We start from the raw sequence: 17,625 nt of genomic DNA, 5'->3' as shown, positions 1-17,625 counted from the left end.
ATATTATACTTAGAAACACAGAGAAGGAGAAAATATAGAACAAGAAACATAGAGGAGAGAAAATAATAATAAAATAATTTTATCATTTTAAATTTTATTTATTTGTCTTTTTTTAGTATAATATCTATGTGGTCCTTTTTAATAATTTTAATATGATTGATTTTTTTATTAATTAAAGTCTCTTAATGGTCTTTGGCACTAATTTTCCCCAAACAATTCTTCCTAATTTATTTTTGTTCCCAAAAATAAATCCACAATAGAAATCCCAAAAAGTCCATGGCATAAGAAAAAGCCCAAAATCTAATGGACTTTTGTAAGTCAGGGTGCATCCAATTGAATTCTCCCTCTCCTCCTATTTCATCTTTCGTTCCATCTTTCTCTTTCTCTGTCTCTCTTTCTCTCTCTCAAATACGCATTGTTACAGCACTTCACCCTCTCAATCCCCACCCCTCTTTATTATTATTTTTTTTCTTTTTTTCAAATTTCCCAACCCTCTTTTATTATCCCCTTATAAAATAATATTTATTTTATTTTAATAAAAAGAAGGACGTAAAATTCAGGGGTTTTGTGGGGTGAACGATCCCCTAAACACGAAAAAATTGAAATCTAAATCCACCAAAGCATATGGCATTTCACGTAGCTTGCCCAATTACATGGTATTCTTATTCTAACTGTCTCTTTTTTTTCTTCTTTTTTTCTTTTTTCTTTCTTTTATTTTCTCTTATATTATATTTTCCCTCGCAATTTCAACTACGATATACTCAGAAACTAACTACATATCTATCGTTTGTTTTCTTTTCTCTTCGCTCTCTTCGTTTTTTCTTTTTTCTGGTTTTTCGGTGGTTTTTGCAGTCGTAGAATTTGCTTCTGCGCCTTAGGGTTTCCGCGAGCTCTTCATGGAACTGAAGCTTCCAATGGCTTCCTCAACGACGTTGCCGCGCTCGGCGAATTCCTCTCCGACAATCGAAAGGACACGGCCACCGTCAAGGTTGCAGTTCCCAAGGTCGTACCACCTCCTCCGCCGCCGAATCCTACGCCGGATGGAGGAGTACCTGCCGCGGAAGAGGAGTCCGCATCGATGAAGGCAAAGCGCGTGGCACTGCAGCGGAAGGGAGCCGCCGCCATGATCGCCGCCGAGGAGTACGCTCGCCGGTTGGAGTCCGGTGATGTTGCGGTGAGGCTTCTTCTTCTTCTTCTTGCGAGGAGTCCGCCAATCAGTGTTTTACTGTTTGGTATTTTTTCTTTTTTTTTTTTGGTTGAGAAATTGCGTGTGTATCATGGAACTCAGGTAGTCTAGGTTTCTGAGTTAATTGGTATGTGTGCTTTCGTTGACTAATTTGGTGGCATGGTGTTGCTTCAAATCTTGAGCTGAGCGCTTGAACCATAGGTTGGAAAACGAGTTGAGGATTATTCATGTCTATTTTTTATGTATGTGCTGCTGTATTGGATGTTAGAGTAATATTATTGTGTGAGGGTTTTTTTCTCCCTCGTTGTATTATGTATTACATGATCAAGTGAAGTTGGTTTGTGAGTTTGGTACTCTTGGCTTATATGAACAGGATGCACCTGGAAATCCTGTTGGAGAAGAACCGTGCCAAGCTAATGCCAAAGTCTTTTGTCGAATGTGTAATCGTGTTGAAAACGAAGGAAGTGAGAGAGCAAAGAAGATGCTATCGTGTAAGAGTTGTAACAAGAAGTATCATAGGAACTGCTTGAGAAGTTGGGCACAAAATAGAGGTAAAGGAAGTATGTTTGTTTTCCTATATAATATATAGTGTGGTTTAAGTGCCATATCTTTACGTTAGTTGGGTCTTTTTCTGCAGATTTATTTCATTGGAGCTCATGGACCTGCAGGGCTTGCCGAATTTGTGAGGTAGGTATTGGGTGGATAGGATGGTATGTGATAGTATTGAGCTTACATAGAATAGTTTCTTGAATCCTCTTGGGAAAATGATTACTGGCCTCTTAATTGATTATACTCTCAATCTAGCTCTTTTATTTCATAAAACTATCTCCATATTAACCTCTTCACTCTCTAGAACAAAAAAGATTGTTATATCACTAGGGATTGCTTGATTATGTTTTTTTGGGTACCCAATGCCTCAGAACACATTGCTTGTCTTATTAGTTATTTTTATGGTATTGGATAGGACATGGACATGGATGTTCAATTTAAAAATTAAACGAAAATAAGACATTTGTTTGATTACGTAGTGTGAAACTCTTTTTCTCTTTTTCTGTTGTAATAAAGAAAAGTTATATTTTATACCAGCTATATCACATGCTTGGGGATGTCTGACTTCATTCAATATTCTAAAAGTATTTACACTCATTATATATGATGAATTTGTATGATGAATTTGTATGCTTTTGGGTGTTGTTAGAGATATTTATGTCTTATCCATTATTGGCTTCCATCTAGGCTTGCAGAAGGACAGGTGATCCAAGTAAGTTCATGTTTTGCAAAAGGTGTGATGGTGCTTACCATTGTTATTGTCTGCAACCTCCTCATAAGGTAGGATCTCTATCACTTGGTAGCGTGTATAATATTGATTTTCAACATACTATTTCATTTACAATTATTTGTAATGCAGAATGTTAGTACTGGGCCATATTTGTGCCCAAAACACACAAGGTGTCACAGTTGTGGATCCAATGTTCCCGGAAATGGACTGAGTGTGAGGTATGATTCCAGAATGTTTGTATCCTAAACATTGTTTCCAGTGTTTATTTTATTGGATGAATTATATTTGCATGTTTCATCATAATATGCCCTGTATGTTTTTTGTTAGATGTTATGCAACCTTTATGTCTATTTAATTGTGAGGCCCCTATGATAGAAAGTGCCATGTAATAGTGTTTTACTTTTCCTGTTGAATAGATTTCAAAATTGTAGAGAATATCACAATTGCTTGTCCCCACTACCAAAACGAAAAGCATAAAAGAAAAGGGTTCAATTATAATTCTGTTTAACAAAATTAAAGGAGATTATAAATATCTTTTTGATAATTCATCTCTTCCTTCTGTTAAGCATGCATTGGATTATGGATTGTCCGTACTGAATGTATACCACCAATATGTCAAATTGGCTAGTTAAAAACAGTTTAATTTTTACTTAGTACATGATATTTAATCCCCCCCGCCCTTGCTGATTGAGTAATCTTAATTAGACGGACTTACCTTTTCCTATTTTCCAAATAAATTATATAGGTGGTTTCTAGGGTACACCTGCTGTGATGCATGCGGAAGATTGTTTGTGAAAGGCAACTACTGTCCAGTCTGTTTGAAGGTGCCAGTCTTTTCCCTTTATGTTCTTCTAGCGCATTGTTAGTAAAGCAGGACAATATTGGAGCAAGCTTGTAGAACGATTATAAAGGAAATTATTTGATGTATTTCTAATGTTAGAAGGAATTTATATGCAGATTTTATATTTTATTTAGGATTTTTTTATCTTTGAATATAGTTGAAGGATATAAAAATGTATGCCCCTCCAACCCCCCTTTTCCTCCTCCCAACACCAAAATAATAGAAATGTTATCTGCATCTGTCATACAGGATTGTATAGGATCCCAAGATCTTGTCTTCTCAAGTATTATGTTTTGCTAGCTGCTAGCATGCGTATTATCCTCAGCTATTTTATTTTTTTCTCAGGTGTTGGATTCTGAAGGAAATCTGAGATTCATTGTGTATGTCTATTTTGCAGGTTTACAGAGATTCAGAATCAACACCAATGGTTTGCTGTGATATTTGCCAGCGCTGGGTGCATTGTCACTGTGATAATATTAGGTTAGTTAGTTTACCTTTTGCATTTCGAAGGTGAATTGCTTTCATTTGCAACCAAGAATATATATGTTGATTAGCATTCCATTTTTTGTGATATTTCCGTTGTGAACTTCATGATTCTATTTCCTTTTATTGCCTCGTTGAGTTTATTCTGTGATATTTGGAATCTATTGTCAATTTTTTTTACTTGTTTTTCTTGAGAGATTGTTGACTCTTGACATTGTCTTCACATAGCCACTAATTTTGACCTTGAGGTTAGTCATCATTTTTCCCTGTTTAAAGTTTGCTTATTTCATTTTTGTTTTTTGTTTTTGACAGTGATGAGAAATATCACCAATTTCAAGTGGATCGGAATTTGCAGTATAAATGTCCTACTTGTCGTGGGGAATGTTATCAGGTATGGATCATGCCTTCAATATCAGAAACCATGTAACAAGCCTCTTGATATTAGTCTATGTTGATTTTGTTCGTTGTACCATGCTGTATGTATTTGTTTATGTGTATGCTCCAGATCAAGGGACTTGAGGATGCAGTTCAAGAGCTTTGGAAGAGAAGAAATATTGCTGATAGAGATTTAATTGCCAGCTTGCGGGCTGCAGCTGGTTTGCCAACTCAGGAAGAAATATTTTCTATTTCACCATTTTCAGATGATGAGGATAGCGAGCCTTTGAAATTAAAGAGTGAATCTGGGCGTTCCTTTAAATTCTCTTTAAAGAATTTGTCGAATAACTCACCCAAGAAGTTTAAGGATTATATAAAGAAATCTTCAAACAAAAATTCTAAGAAAAGGGACTCTCAGTCGGTTATGATTAATAAACCAGACATGCACTATAGTTTTGAAGGACAAAGCGATGTAAAATCTTTACATAGCTTGGATGATGATAAGAATGATGATATACAATCCCAAAGAAATGAAGGTCCTGATGTTTATTCATCCCCTGCTGCTGGAAGCCTGAGCCAAACTGAAGTATCTTGTCCTATCAACAAGACAGGGATTTTGAAACATAAGTTTGTTGATGAGGTGATGGTTAGTGATGAAGAGAGGAAGCCCAGAGTTTTCCGAATAAAAAATAATAAGGCACATATACTGAATAGTGAAGATGAGAGTGGAAAAGATGGTGATAAGGCTGAGAGTGTCAAAGGTAAGAAGTTGGTGATTAATTTGGGTGCACGGAAAATTAATGTGGCTAATTCTCCCCGCTCTGATACTTCAAGCTGCCAAAGGGATCAAGATCTGGTTACTGTTAATGGTATACATCTCAATCAAGTCTTATTTGTTTATTTGATTGATTGTTTGTATTTCTGTTGTTTGTTTGTATTTCTGTCTCCCTACTTACAATGTATTAACTTGTGAAATTGGGGTTGTGGTACTTGTTATTTGAAATTGTGTTTGGCTGATTTCTTAATCAATGTCACCCTTTCCTCCCCAGAAAATCATTGATATACATCAATAGGGAAGAGATATGTATACAGTTATTAACAGTGATTGAATTGTGTGTGCTTTTGGTCTTGAATAGTTTGAAGCTCTCTTTTTCCTTCTTTTTCTTTGTTTTGTGACTTCTCCTGTTCAAATTTTCTTCTCAGGAAGTGAAGATATAAGCCAAGTAAGGAAAGGATTTGCATCAGATAGACATGATGGAGCCGCTAGACGTGTTGATGGTAAAGATAGTGTTGCCTGCTCTTCTTCTATCCCTGAAGTCCATAATATTTTTGCTATTACCTTCCACTGTACTAAGTATTAGCATATGAGTTTTGAAGATATTTCTAGTATTAACTCAAGTTTCTAGGAATAGTAATTGAGGTTCATGTGACTTGCAGGAAGCAATGTTGACTCTGGCCAATCAAAACATTTAAAGGTTTCAGGTAGAGAAGAAAATTTCATTAAACTGGGGAAATTGAAGCCAGAAGTTCAGAAATTCACTCTACCATCTGGTAGAGGTGAGGTTCCTTTAGATCAAACTTGCATCTTGCAGGGAAAACGTGGTACTGATGCAAACGTGGAAGCAACACCAAGAGGTGAAAGAACATATCATCGGAGGCCGAAAGAAGGCATTTCTGATGCATATGATGGGACAGATAACAATCATAATCAAACACCTTCACATTCTTTGCCAAAAGATTCTAAACCACTACTCAGATTTAAATTCAAGAAACCTAGTGTAGAAAGTAAAAATTCTATTATTCAAGAGGAAGAAAAGACTACAATCAAGGGCCAGAGGTCAAAAAGGAAGAGACCTTCACCTTTCAAGGAGAAAGCATCTTTTAATGAGGCTGGAGATGTAAATCAATCACAGACGGGAAATCTAATGGATGAAATCATGGATGCTAACTGGATATTGATGAAGTTGGGCAATGATGCAATTGGTAAAAGAGTTGAAGTTCATCACACATCGGACAATTCTTGGTTAGTAAATAACTAATATTAAATAATGGCATGCCAGCGAAAATGATGCATACTTTTGTACCAGCCCGTGAAGTTCTCTTCTACTTTGTGTCTAATTAGTTTATCTTTCATATCTGAACACTTTTATCTACTATTTATCTGATTACTGGCTCACTGAATGGATGAAACTTGGACCATCTTTGTCCATACTGATTTAATTTGATTTCATCGACAGTTCAACGCATTTCTTTCTCATGAGGCATTGACTTTGTAATAGGCTACAGTCTACATTTTCTTACCTTCTGCATGTTTGTATAGGCATAAGGGAGAGGTTACTGATATAGTTGAAGGCTCATCGAAATTGTATGTTACCTTAGATGATGGGAAGATCAAGACCGTGGAACTCAGGAAGCAGGGAGTTCGCTTTGTTTCTCAAAAGCAGAAAAGGTCAAAGACATGATCACAAATCTTTATCAACTATTAGTGATCCTCTTATGTGGCGGTGTTCCTTTAACTTGAAGATTATTTCATCTGTGAGGCCTCTACTTATTGAATTTGTATTGCTAGTCTCTTTCAATGATGCTGATCTTTGGGTGAAGCATTCTCCGATTGGAGCTAATTTTCAGATTTTTTTAGCCAGAATTTAGCTTACCTGCCCCTGCCCTTCTCTGGGTCGCAGGTTGTTCCTGCCTTTCTGGGCAAATTATTTTTTTTTTCTTCTCCGAGTTGAGATGTACCAATTTCACAAAGTAGTTCTGTATCGTGATGTATAGGTTACCCATTCCTTTAGAATAGTAGGGCAACTTAGAGCCCGAGAAGTACTAGATGTAATGATGTATTACTTGATTAGGGCTACTAATAGTATTTGGATTGCAGGCTTCATGATATGAATTTATTTTCTCGAATGCTGAAATTCAAATTATCGTCATTTTCTTAAGGTACATGGTAGATTTTGGTGGTTGTGACTTGTGCTAAAAGATTTTGTTCGGAACCCACAAGAATCAGCAGGAACTACAGATTGATGTTGGTATTTTACTTAAGTTTTTACTTGTAACTTAAAATAGATTTTTAGATCACCAAGTTAGCCTCTTGTATACTAGTCAACAAATGTGTGTATAATATCAAATCTAATTCTTTAAACTATAGAATAAATGATCAAATTGGTATAAAGAATATCAATAGTCTTAGTTTCAATTTTTGAACAATTCACGGTTTAAACTTTTCTGTAGTTAATGTAATTTTATTATATATTTAATTTATATTATAACTACTTTAGATTACTCAAGAGTGTATTTGGTTATTGTCTTAAACAAATAGAGATATAGAGTTATAGATATATGAATGCAAAGATACACAAATTTTATAACAAATATGACAAGAGTAATTTTGGAATTTAAAAAATATTCAGGTATCCTTAGTTAAGTTTAGTATTTTAAATTTTAAAATATTCAAATTTTTAACAGAATATTCTGTTATTTCATATATTTTTATAATGTTAGTGATTTAATTAAAAAAAATTAAACAGATAAGAGGATTCAATAATATATATATATATATATATATATATATATATATATATATATATCCTCCACATCTTCACAGACATGTCTATTTCACCGAGCCTCTCTCATGTAGTAAGGGTGAGAACGGGAATTGAACTCTATGAGATCAAATTTCCCGTTGTTCCTCAGTAGCTCAGTGGTAAAGCGGTTGACGTATTTTCTTATAGATTTTCTAATTAAAATTAATATGGATATCATTACGATCCACTAAAAAGGATCCAATGAAAAAAAAAGAGACTTTAGCTTTTTAACAATTTTGGGAACGGAAGTGGAATTGCCCTTTTCTTGCGTTACCCGAAATCTATTTGCCTTCTTTCATCCCATTTTAACGAAACTAAAAACTAAGAACAAATTACATACAATAAAAAAGAGGGGGCCCAATTTTTCCGATTTTTTTCCATAGAAATTCTTAGAAAAAAAGAGAGAGAGAAAACAAAACGACGGTGTCATGAACTAAATGTCCTGTCCAAACCAAGAAACTGACTCTGAATAGTCCTGACAAATGATGATTAAGACGGGATTCGGTATTTTTAAACCGGGTGGACGAATTTTCCATCTCCAAAAAAAACCATTCTGATCTCCTATTAGAAAAATCCCCAATTCTCCTTTGGGGACTTCAACTCTTACGTAAAATTCTTGTTTCGAAAATTCAAAAGTCGGAGACGGTTTTTTTTCTATATATATATATTCAATTAAAAATTTAATAAAATTGTAAAAACCTTTAGAACAATTAAACTTTTTTATTTATGTTGTTCACACACCCCAACTTCTAATTCAGCCACCACCACCGCCACTTCTGCGGCAGTTGTCGCAGACCACCAAGCACCATTACGCAATATTCATCATGTTAGAAGTTTAACGCCTCACTTGTCCTTTGTTTTTTTTTTTTTTATTTCATTATTAACTAGATTAATACCGGCACAAAGAGCTAAATTTATTATATTATATGGTATAAATTTAAAATGCTATATATATTGCTTAAAAATATGTTAGATCATATGTAAATTAATATTAAAATTAGAAATTAATTTGTAAAAAATATTATACAATATATTTATTTAATTTGGTAATTTATATATGATTTAATAATATTATTATTCAACAAAAAATATAAAAAATATATCATTTTAATATAGATAATAATTATGCTTAATCAATTATTTTGTAATTTAATTGAATAATAATATGAATTAAATTTAATTAATTAAAAAGTTTAAAATTTTGTTTAGTAGCATATTAAAATTAATTTAAATTTTATAGCAGATGATGATAAATGACAATTTAAAATAAAAAATTAACTCAAAATTTAATCATTATAACAAATAAAATTATACATAAATTAGACTATATGTAATAAAAATATTCAATTGTAGTTTGTTCACCTGATTTCATATAATTATTTTTTATTTTTATTTTTTAAATAGTTACTTTTGTTGATTTTATTCTTTTTTTAATATTTAAATACTTTGGTACAATGATAAAACTATTAGATAAAATACAAGTATAAATATTATTAATATTTTGATAATTAAAAATGATATTCAATTTTCTAATTTAATTTTTCATAAATCATGACAACATGGATTTTCAATAATATTATGACAATTAAATAATATTAAGAAAATATAAATTATTGAAAAAAAAGTGATATATAGACGACAAAAATATTATATAACTTATAAATACAATTATACAAAGAAATAGAAAATTAATTAATACAATCATGAAGAGGGAGAAAGAGGGAGAAAGAGAAAAGTAAGAAATTATGTGAGAGGAAAAAAAAATGTGTGAAATGAATATGAATAAAGCTCTACATTTAAGTAAAATACTTAACCAATTCTAACCAAGTTGTTATAACAACTTTTCAAATCACGCGCTTTCTTTAAATACTTCTCCTCCTCCTCATCTTTCTTCTTCTTTTTCCAAATTTGCGCAGGTTCTTCTTCTTCTCTTCTTCTTCTCATCCTCTTTCTTCTTCTTCTTTTAAATTCGCACACGCAAATTCTTCTTACCAATAATATCAATATTTTGCGAACATCTTTATTAGTTCTGATTTGTTCTGCTACTATCAATAAATAATTTTGATTTATTTCTTAATTTATTTTGGTTCATTTGTGTGTTAATTGGGGTTCACTTGATGCTGCTGATAAGTATTGACAAATTTTTTTATTTCCTTAAGTAATTTCGGTTTATTTCTTAGTTTAATTGAGATTCATTTGGATTCAGAAATTAATTTGATGTATTTTTGTTAGTGATTTGGGTCTTTTTTAGCAAAAGAATGAAATTATTTATTATCACTTTGTTCAATTGTATTAGATTTCACTCCATTCCATTCCATTTGTCTTGAAAGTCATTCCAACCATTGGTACAAATTATTCATCGATAATACACTTGGACTGCAATGAACCAAAAATATTATTAAAGCAAAACAATTGATAATACCAAATAAATCGAATATTTGTCTATTCTACAAATTCGAATTCAGAAACACCTATATTTAAAATGAACAAAAAATATTATCAAAGCAAAACCATTGTATAATGCTAAATGAACCGAACATTTGTCCATTATATACATTCGAATTCAGAAACACATGCGTCTAGAATGAACCGAAAATATTGTCAAAGCGAAACCACTGTATATTACTAAATGAACCGAACATTGTCAATTATATAAATAAATTCAATTCAAAATGTTGGAGTTATTGGTGATTACGATAACAAAAGAGAAGAAGAAGAAGAACCTATATGCACGAATTTGAAAGAAGAATGAGGAGGAGAAGACGAAGACAAAGAAGTTGTGTTATTGAAAGGTGCGTGTGATACACACCGGTGTGATGAGAGTGATTTTTGTTAAGTTTGGGCCAAATTAGTTGGATTTAGTTGTCAAAAATACTTAGATATATCGTTGAACCGATTGATTTATATAGTAAATATAAGAATGAGTAATGAATATGAAAAGAGAAGATAAGGAATTAGATTTTAATTAAATTTATACTTATTAAAAATTAAATATTAATATTAAAAGTAATAATATAATTTAAATAAAAATAAAAAATAAAAGAATATAAAAAAATAAAGTTAAAAAAATGCTATAACAATATATAAAGATAAATTATTATAAAAAAATTAAAATTTAATAAAATTTTATAACATAATATAAAAATAAAAAATTATGCTCAAATTATATGAATTAATTTGTGACATCGTGATAAAAATCTTGAAGGCTAACAATAAATTACCTTTTTCTGTTTTAATATTTTACTAATGGTCTATTAGCATTAATTAGGATTAAGTACGATTTTGGTCCTTAGCGTAAGGACAAAAAATTTATTTCGTCCTCGACCTTTTTTTTCCAACAAAATGGTCTCGAAGGTTCCAGTTTGTTTTAAAATCATCCCTCAGGTTGTTAGCGTCCGTTACAACCGTTTTAACAGATAATGATAATATTAATAAATATCAATAATAATAAAAATAATAAAGAAAAGAATAAATATATAAATGATGAAAGTGAATAAAGGTGCAGTGCCTGGGGTGTTCAATGGCAGCGTCTTCTGCTGAAGCTCCACGGAGAACAGCAGCGCTAGGGTTCAAGAGACAGCGTCCATGGCTTCCCAAAGTTCAAGAGCTTCACGATTTCATTCACTTGCGAAAGAGTTGCTCTGCGGACATGGCGAGAGGCTGATTCTGTGAACTTCATCCACGAAGGATAACCCGGGACAAAGATTCTGGGAAAGCGTATACTATGAGGTACGGTGTTGTTCCTCTTTTGCGATTCTGGGTCTGAGAATTTGGGGGTTTTTGATACCACTATGTGGCTTCTATCAGGTACAGGATGGCTGTAGTTTCTTTCGATGGGTAGATCCGGAACCTGGAGGTGCTCAGTAGGAGCTTGAGATTGCAAGAACCAGGAGGAAGATTACAAAATTAAAAGCAAGATTGAAGGAGGTGGAAACGAAGCTTAAGATTGTTAGTGCTTTATGTATTGCTGGTTGGGTTGGGTTTTTGTTTTTATTGCTGCAGAATCAATATAAGTTAAAGCATCCATATGGAATGCACCTAGGTTATAGATAATTAGGTAGGGAATTTTATGAGATTTGTTGTGATGTAGGGGTAAAGTTTGAGGGTAATTTGTGATGTTACACTGGTTTAAGGGTTTAGAATGAGTGAACCTGTTTAAATTAATGAAGCAAAATGTTGTTTAATGTTACATAAAATGTGACTTTGGTTAATGGTGAACCTGTGGTAATTTGCAATCCTAATGAACTTCTTGAGTAAAGCACAAAAGCATGAATCACAGTAACTAAAAATTCACTCATTAACTAATGGCAGATTTCATTTGATGAGAAGTTAAAACAAACACAAATTAAATGTTAGTTTCCTTAGGCCTAATACCAAAATACAGTGAATGTTCTGGCAGTGTAACAAAAAACAGAGAAGCAGTATTCAACTACAGTGTGCTAAGTCATCTAATACCAAAATACAGTCATGAAACCAGTGTCTATAAAGCAATATTCTGAAACTAAAGAGATAATACCAAAATACAAACATTGTTTTCATACTACTAATACATAATTAACTAAAGAGATGACTTACAAATCCTAAAGATTCTCCCACTCAAATGGAGGTAATTCGGCTATCAACTTCAGCTTATGTAGAGGAACATGTGGTGCACCACTTTGTATGACAGAAAAATGTCTCTTCCTCTCAAGTGGCTGGCTCAGGAATTGTTTGTTGCTGGTGGAGGTTGCTCCTGCTGCAGCCTTGTTCTTGGGTTGTGCTTGGGTGTTAGCAGTGACGAACGCAGAAAAATTTAATTGTGGAGGCAAAAATATAATAAAATTTAGGTATAGATATTTTTTTGCTTTGCACGATATCCAACAAATTAAGGATTAATCTATCAAAATTTTGAATTTCATTTAACAGGGCCAATGAGTTACTATACATATGAGACAAAATTTGAACTCACAACACTTGTTTAAGTGGACGACTAAGCTAATATAACTTAATTTAATTATCAACTAATTAACTAATATAATAAAAAGGTTTAATTACTCTGTTAGTCCCTATAGTTTTGCGAAATTTTCAATTAGGTCCCTATACTATTTTTCCTCTTAATTGGGTCCCTGCACCAATTTTTTTTTCAATTAGGTCCCTTTTGGTAGTAATTGGCTTAATTGTATAAGGACTCAACAAAAAAAATTGCTCCAGGGACACAAATAAAAGGAAAAAAAGTGTAGGGACTCAATTGAAAAAAAAAATTTGGTGCAGGGACCAATTAAAAAGAAAAAAATATAAGGACCTAATTGAAAATTTTGCGAAAATATAGAGACTAATAGAGTAATTAAACCTAAAATTAATTATCATTTTTTTGAGTTTATTTATTTATTTAATTTTTTATTTTATACTAAATCAAATTTAACAATATAATTATTATTAAATGTTAAGTTTAACAAAACATTTTTTTAACATAAAACATAAAAAAATATTTATATTTTATTTTAGAATATATATATATATATATATATATATATATATATATATATATATATATATATATATATATATATATATATATATATATATATATATATATATAAGTATTTTTTTTTAAACCTTGTGGGGGCAAATGCCCCCTCTTCCATCAATGTAGGTCCGTCCCTGGGTGTTAGGCTGAGTGGAAGCTTTGCTGAGGTGATGGTTTGTTGGGCCGAACTGCTGGTTTCTTAGGCCTTCAGTTTGATTTCCTGGGCTGAGTTGTTGGCAGGTTGGGTAGTAATGGTGCAGTCTTCCTCTTCCTCCCTGTCCGAATTGTTTGACCAGGGGCTAGCTTAGATGTATCCTTCTTCCCTCATTTTGTTGAGGCTGGGGCCTATCAAGGAAATGTAAATTACAGAGACAGTTATAGACATATCCAAGTAGTTAAATTTATAGAAAGCATTAGAGTAAGTAAACCCTAGAACATAATGTTACAAACCCTCTTCTTAAGCTTGGTGCAACCACCTTTCTTGTGTCCTACTACACCACAGTTGGAGCACCTTTGGACTTGACCCCTCTGTGACAGATGATTTTGGCTTCTGTTGTCTTAATCTCCAAGCCCTCGCTTCCTCTTCTTCACAGGTCTGTGGCTTGGCTTCCTATATGAAGGTGGCATGACATCATCGTACTAAGTCCTCTCCCATAAGTCCGGACCATTAACAGGATGTATGACCTCCTAATAGTACCTCAAGTAGGCTTCCTTTTTGTAGCAATCATCCACATAGGACTCCAAATCAAGGTCCTTGAAGGTAATGCAGCTGATCGCATGAGGACAAGGAATCCCACTCATTTGCCACTTCCTGCAAGAACACTCACCAACAGTCAGATCCACAACAAATTTATCCAGTCCACACATAACCTCATACTAGCCCCTGACCAGTATGGCCTCCAATCTCTAGCTAAGCTTGGCCGTTTCTCTATTTTCTTCCTAATCATTGGCATAATGTTTTCTTGATAATTCAGAACCTTATCCCTATTGGTAGCCCATCTAGTCATCATATACACCCTAATATCCTCTAACATGGTCACAATAGGTTTTTCTCTTGTTTCTACTATGACAGCATTGAAACTTTCACTCATATTATTAACAAGGGTGTCACATTTTGAAAGAAAAGTAAACCTGGACCTGGACCAGAACCTGGGTGGAATGCCATTCAAATGTCAAAATGCTCCCTCATTCAGACCTCGCAGAGATTTCATTTCCTTCTCCCAACTCTGCCAGTGACTTGCCTTAGCACACCTCCACATTCTGTTCTTCAGCTCCAAGCCCAGAAATTTCTTTCTAAAATTGTTGTAGAGATGCTTGACACAGAACCTGTTGTCCACCTCTGGAATGACCTCTTCAAACGCTGGCAACAAACCCTATTAATAGAAGGTGAGATTTCATTCGATTAGTACATTTATAAATGTTTTGTTAGCACAATGCATAGTGTAATATGTAAAACTACCTTCTGCTGGTCAGACATAAATGTGCATTTTGCAATATTGTATGGACCCAAATCCTTGGACAGATGACGCATAAACCAGACCCAAGAATCCTTTGTCTCCGCCTCCGCAATTGTATACCCAATTGGAAGAATCTGGTCGTTTGAGTCTCTTCTAATTGCAGTCAACAGTTGTCCTCCTTGGGGGTTTTCAAGAAGCATCCGTCCAACCCAATAAACCTTTTACAGTGCTGGAAACTTTTCTTGCATGCATCAAAGCATACATACAGTCTTTGGAAAACAAAATAGTTCATCAAGTCTAGATTTTTTCTCTCTTGAGCAAAATTTGGTGATCGAATCACTTTTAGAATCACCGTTGATCTTGGATTTGTTCTTAAAAGCTCTCCACCGTAATCGTTAATCCTCCTATACTGCTCCCTAAATGCTCCCTGGATCTGGCTCAAAACCTCTTGTTTTGTCTTAGCTGCCATTGACTTAGTAACGGTCAGATTTCACTTTTTGTGTCCCTTTGCTACCAAATCCTTTATCTTAATCCTTGGGTTGGATTTCACTTTTTTCTTAAACTGAGTGCCCAGCCATTTGGAGTGCATAATTCCAACCCTGTGTGTCTGCATGCAGGTATGCTGCAGATTCATGCTTCTTAGTTGCCATGTGAATTTCTCACCAACCTTGTGTGCATATAACCAAAAGGAGCAGTCTTTCTGATATACAGCCCAGACCCTCACCAAAAGGAGCAGTCTTTCTAATATTTCTGGCTGTCTGGACTGCAAAGGTTGCCACCGTGTCCTTAAACTCTTGCCGAGATTCATACAATGTGCCAACCTTCCATTTGTACTTTCCCATGTCCTTTTCAAGTTTATGCACTGGAAACCTTTGCCCCTCACAATCAGCATCCTCCTCTGCATCATCAGCTCCCAAGTCTTGTCCTCCAATAATATAATTATGCTCCAAGTCATCACTGTCGGCTGCTTCCTCATCGTCCAAATCACTTGTCATAACCCTTTTACCCTTTTCTACGTTAGAGTCCTTTGGCATAGAATTTTCTTTACCAAATCCACTTTCATAGTCATAAACCTCCTCACTGTCAGTGAAGTGGATGTCTTTGGCACTATCCCCCTCTTCTTTGGATGGCAAGTATGTTGGGTCATCACTGTCTTCGCCACTACTATCATGGTCACCAGACCCAATCTGTCCCTCCTGGCTTAACTCTTCTCCAACAACCTTATTCTGACATTCGGTTTCAACCGCATCGCCAACTCCGTCAGTCTTTTCTTGGTCCCCTTCAAACACCACTACCTCCAGACCACCATCTTTAGGTTCTTGATAAACCACAATTTTATGGTTTATTTTGGATTGAATTAAGTGGATTTTGTCAATTCTTGTCACACTTATTCATGTAAATTGCATGTTTTTACTATTTCTTCCTAATTGTGTGTTAGGGTTCAAAACATGCTTCTTCGACCTTAAAAATGCTAATTCTTAATCCTCTTTTATTGTCATTCGATGTCATGATACGTGTGTTAAGTGATTTCAGGGTTTATAGGGCAGGAATGACTTAGAGGATGGAAAAGAAGCATGCAAAAGTGAAATGAATACAAGAAATAGAGGAATTGAGAAGTTGGTACCGACGCGTGCGTGTGACTGACGCGTACGCGTGACTTGGTGCAGAAGTTGATCGATATGTACGCGTGACAAGCGGCACGTACCTCACTAAAGAGAACACGCTGAGGCCGATTTCAGAACTCAATTCTGGCCCAGTTTCGAGCCCAGTCTGCAGATTAGAGGCTGAGAGTGAAGGAGTATAGGAGACACATTCCATTAGCTTAGTTTTAGATAGTTTTTGAATTCTAGAAAGAGAAAAATCTCACTTCTCTCTAGGGTTTATTCGTTCTTTGTTCATTCTCACTTGAATTCTTGGATTAGATCCTTTTTAATTTCAGTTCTTGTTGCTTTAATTGTAGTTTCTATTCCTTAATTTCAATTAGCACTCTTACCACTTTAGTAATTTTGAGTTTGAATTTGGATCTTGTTGGAATTACTTTTTATTAATGTATTGAGTTTTCTTTCATGTTCATTGTTGTCATTTGGTTTGTTATTAGCAATTATTGTTAGTGGGTAGCTTTGATTTGGATTTATTTCTCAATTTTATAATGTCTTCTTTTAGTGTACACAAGGTGTTTGTGAAAATGTCTTTTATGATTATGGAGTAGATTTCTACTCTTGACTTTGGGGTTGAGTATTGGAAACTCTTGAATTGTCAAAGTCTATGGTTGATTGAGTATTGGAAGTTGCTTGTTAGCTTGAACTTCACTAAAGCTAGTCTTTTATAAGGAGTTGACTAGGACTTGTGAACTCAAGTTATTTGTACTCACTTGACTTTCCTTCATTTGTTAGAGGATAACTAAGTGGAAGTAATAGACAATTCTCATCACAATAGATGATGACAATAGGGATACGAACTCCAATTCTCTCCCCTAGCCAAAACTTTTATATTGATTGATTGTTACTCACTTTTACAAGTTTGGAATTCCTAGTTTCCTCATTCTCAATTCATATCTCTTATTCTTATATGCTTTTAGTTGTAGTTATTTTGATGCATGCTTGTTAGTTACATAATGCTTGTTTGGTATTTCTAATTATATCACTTTAATTGTTGGTTGGTTGTTGCTTCTATATACTTGTCAATTTACTTCTTCTTAAGCGACCCAAAAACTCCAAAATTTCTAACCAACAATGTGCCTTCTAGATTTTTAGTGCAAATCATTGGAAGAACAACTCGGGATTCTACTCCCGGTTATTGAATTCATTGTTGTGACATCCTTTTGTAACATTGATTTGAGGATACTTTGTCGGTTGGAACTATACTTTGCGATATTGAATTGGAAAATTCTTTGATCAATTCTTAACCGGCATTT

At 33.9% G+C, this 17,625-nt stretch overlaps 1 protein-coding gene across 1 annotated transcript; it reads left to right on the top strand.

Annotated features, from left to right (window-relative positions):
* The first annotated feature begins 340 nt into the window (after positions 1–340).
* On the top strand, positions 341–7,071 carry LOC112789431 (uncharacterized). Its single transcript, XM_025831316.3, has 13 exons — positions 341–656; positions 853–1,174; positions 1,560–1,737; positions 1,824–1,873; positions 2,423–2,515; positions 2,595–2,683; positions 3,211–3,289; positions 3,704–3,786; positions 4,102–4,180; positions 4,295–5,033; positions 5,368–5,442; positions 5,602–6,187; positions 6,485–7,071. The coding sequence occupies exons 1-13, from the start codon at positions 625–627 to the stop codon at positions 6,624–6,626; spliced, it is 2,547 nt and encodes an 848-aa protein (XP_025687101.1). The 5' UTR covers positions 341–624; the 3' UTR covers positions 6,627–7,071.
* The last annotated feature ends 10,554 nt before the right edge of the window (positions 7,072–17,625 follow it).

The sequence above is a fragment of the Arachis hypogaea genome, chromosome 3 (assembly GCF_003086295.3).
Source record: "Arachis hypogaea cultivar Tifrunner chromosome 3, arahy.Tifrunner.gnm2.J5K5, whole genome shotgun sequence".
Lineage (NCBI taxonomy): Eukaryota > Viridiplantae > Streptophyta > Magnoliopsida > Fabales > Fabaceae > Arachis > Arachis hypogaea.
Note: the sequence above shows the minus strand (reverse complement) of the source record. Positions and strands in the feature narration are given on the sequence as shown.

Coding starts and splice junctions, on each gene's coding strand:
- LOC112789431 (XM_025831316.3), top strand. CDS start 625: ATGGCATTTCACGTAGCTTGCCCAATTACATG. Junction 3,290..3,703: donor ACTGTCCAGTCTGTTTGAAG/GTGCCAGTCTTT, acceptor TCTATTTTGCAG/GTTTACAGAGATTCAGAATC. Junction 4,181..4,294: donor GTCGTGGGGAATGTTATCAG/GTATGGATCATG, acceptor TGTATGCTCCAG/ATCAAGGGACTTGAGGATGC.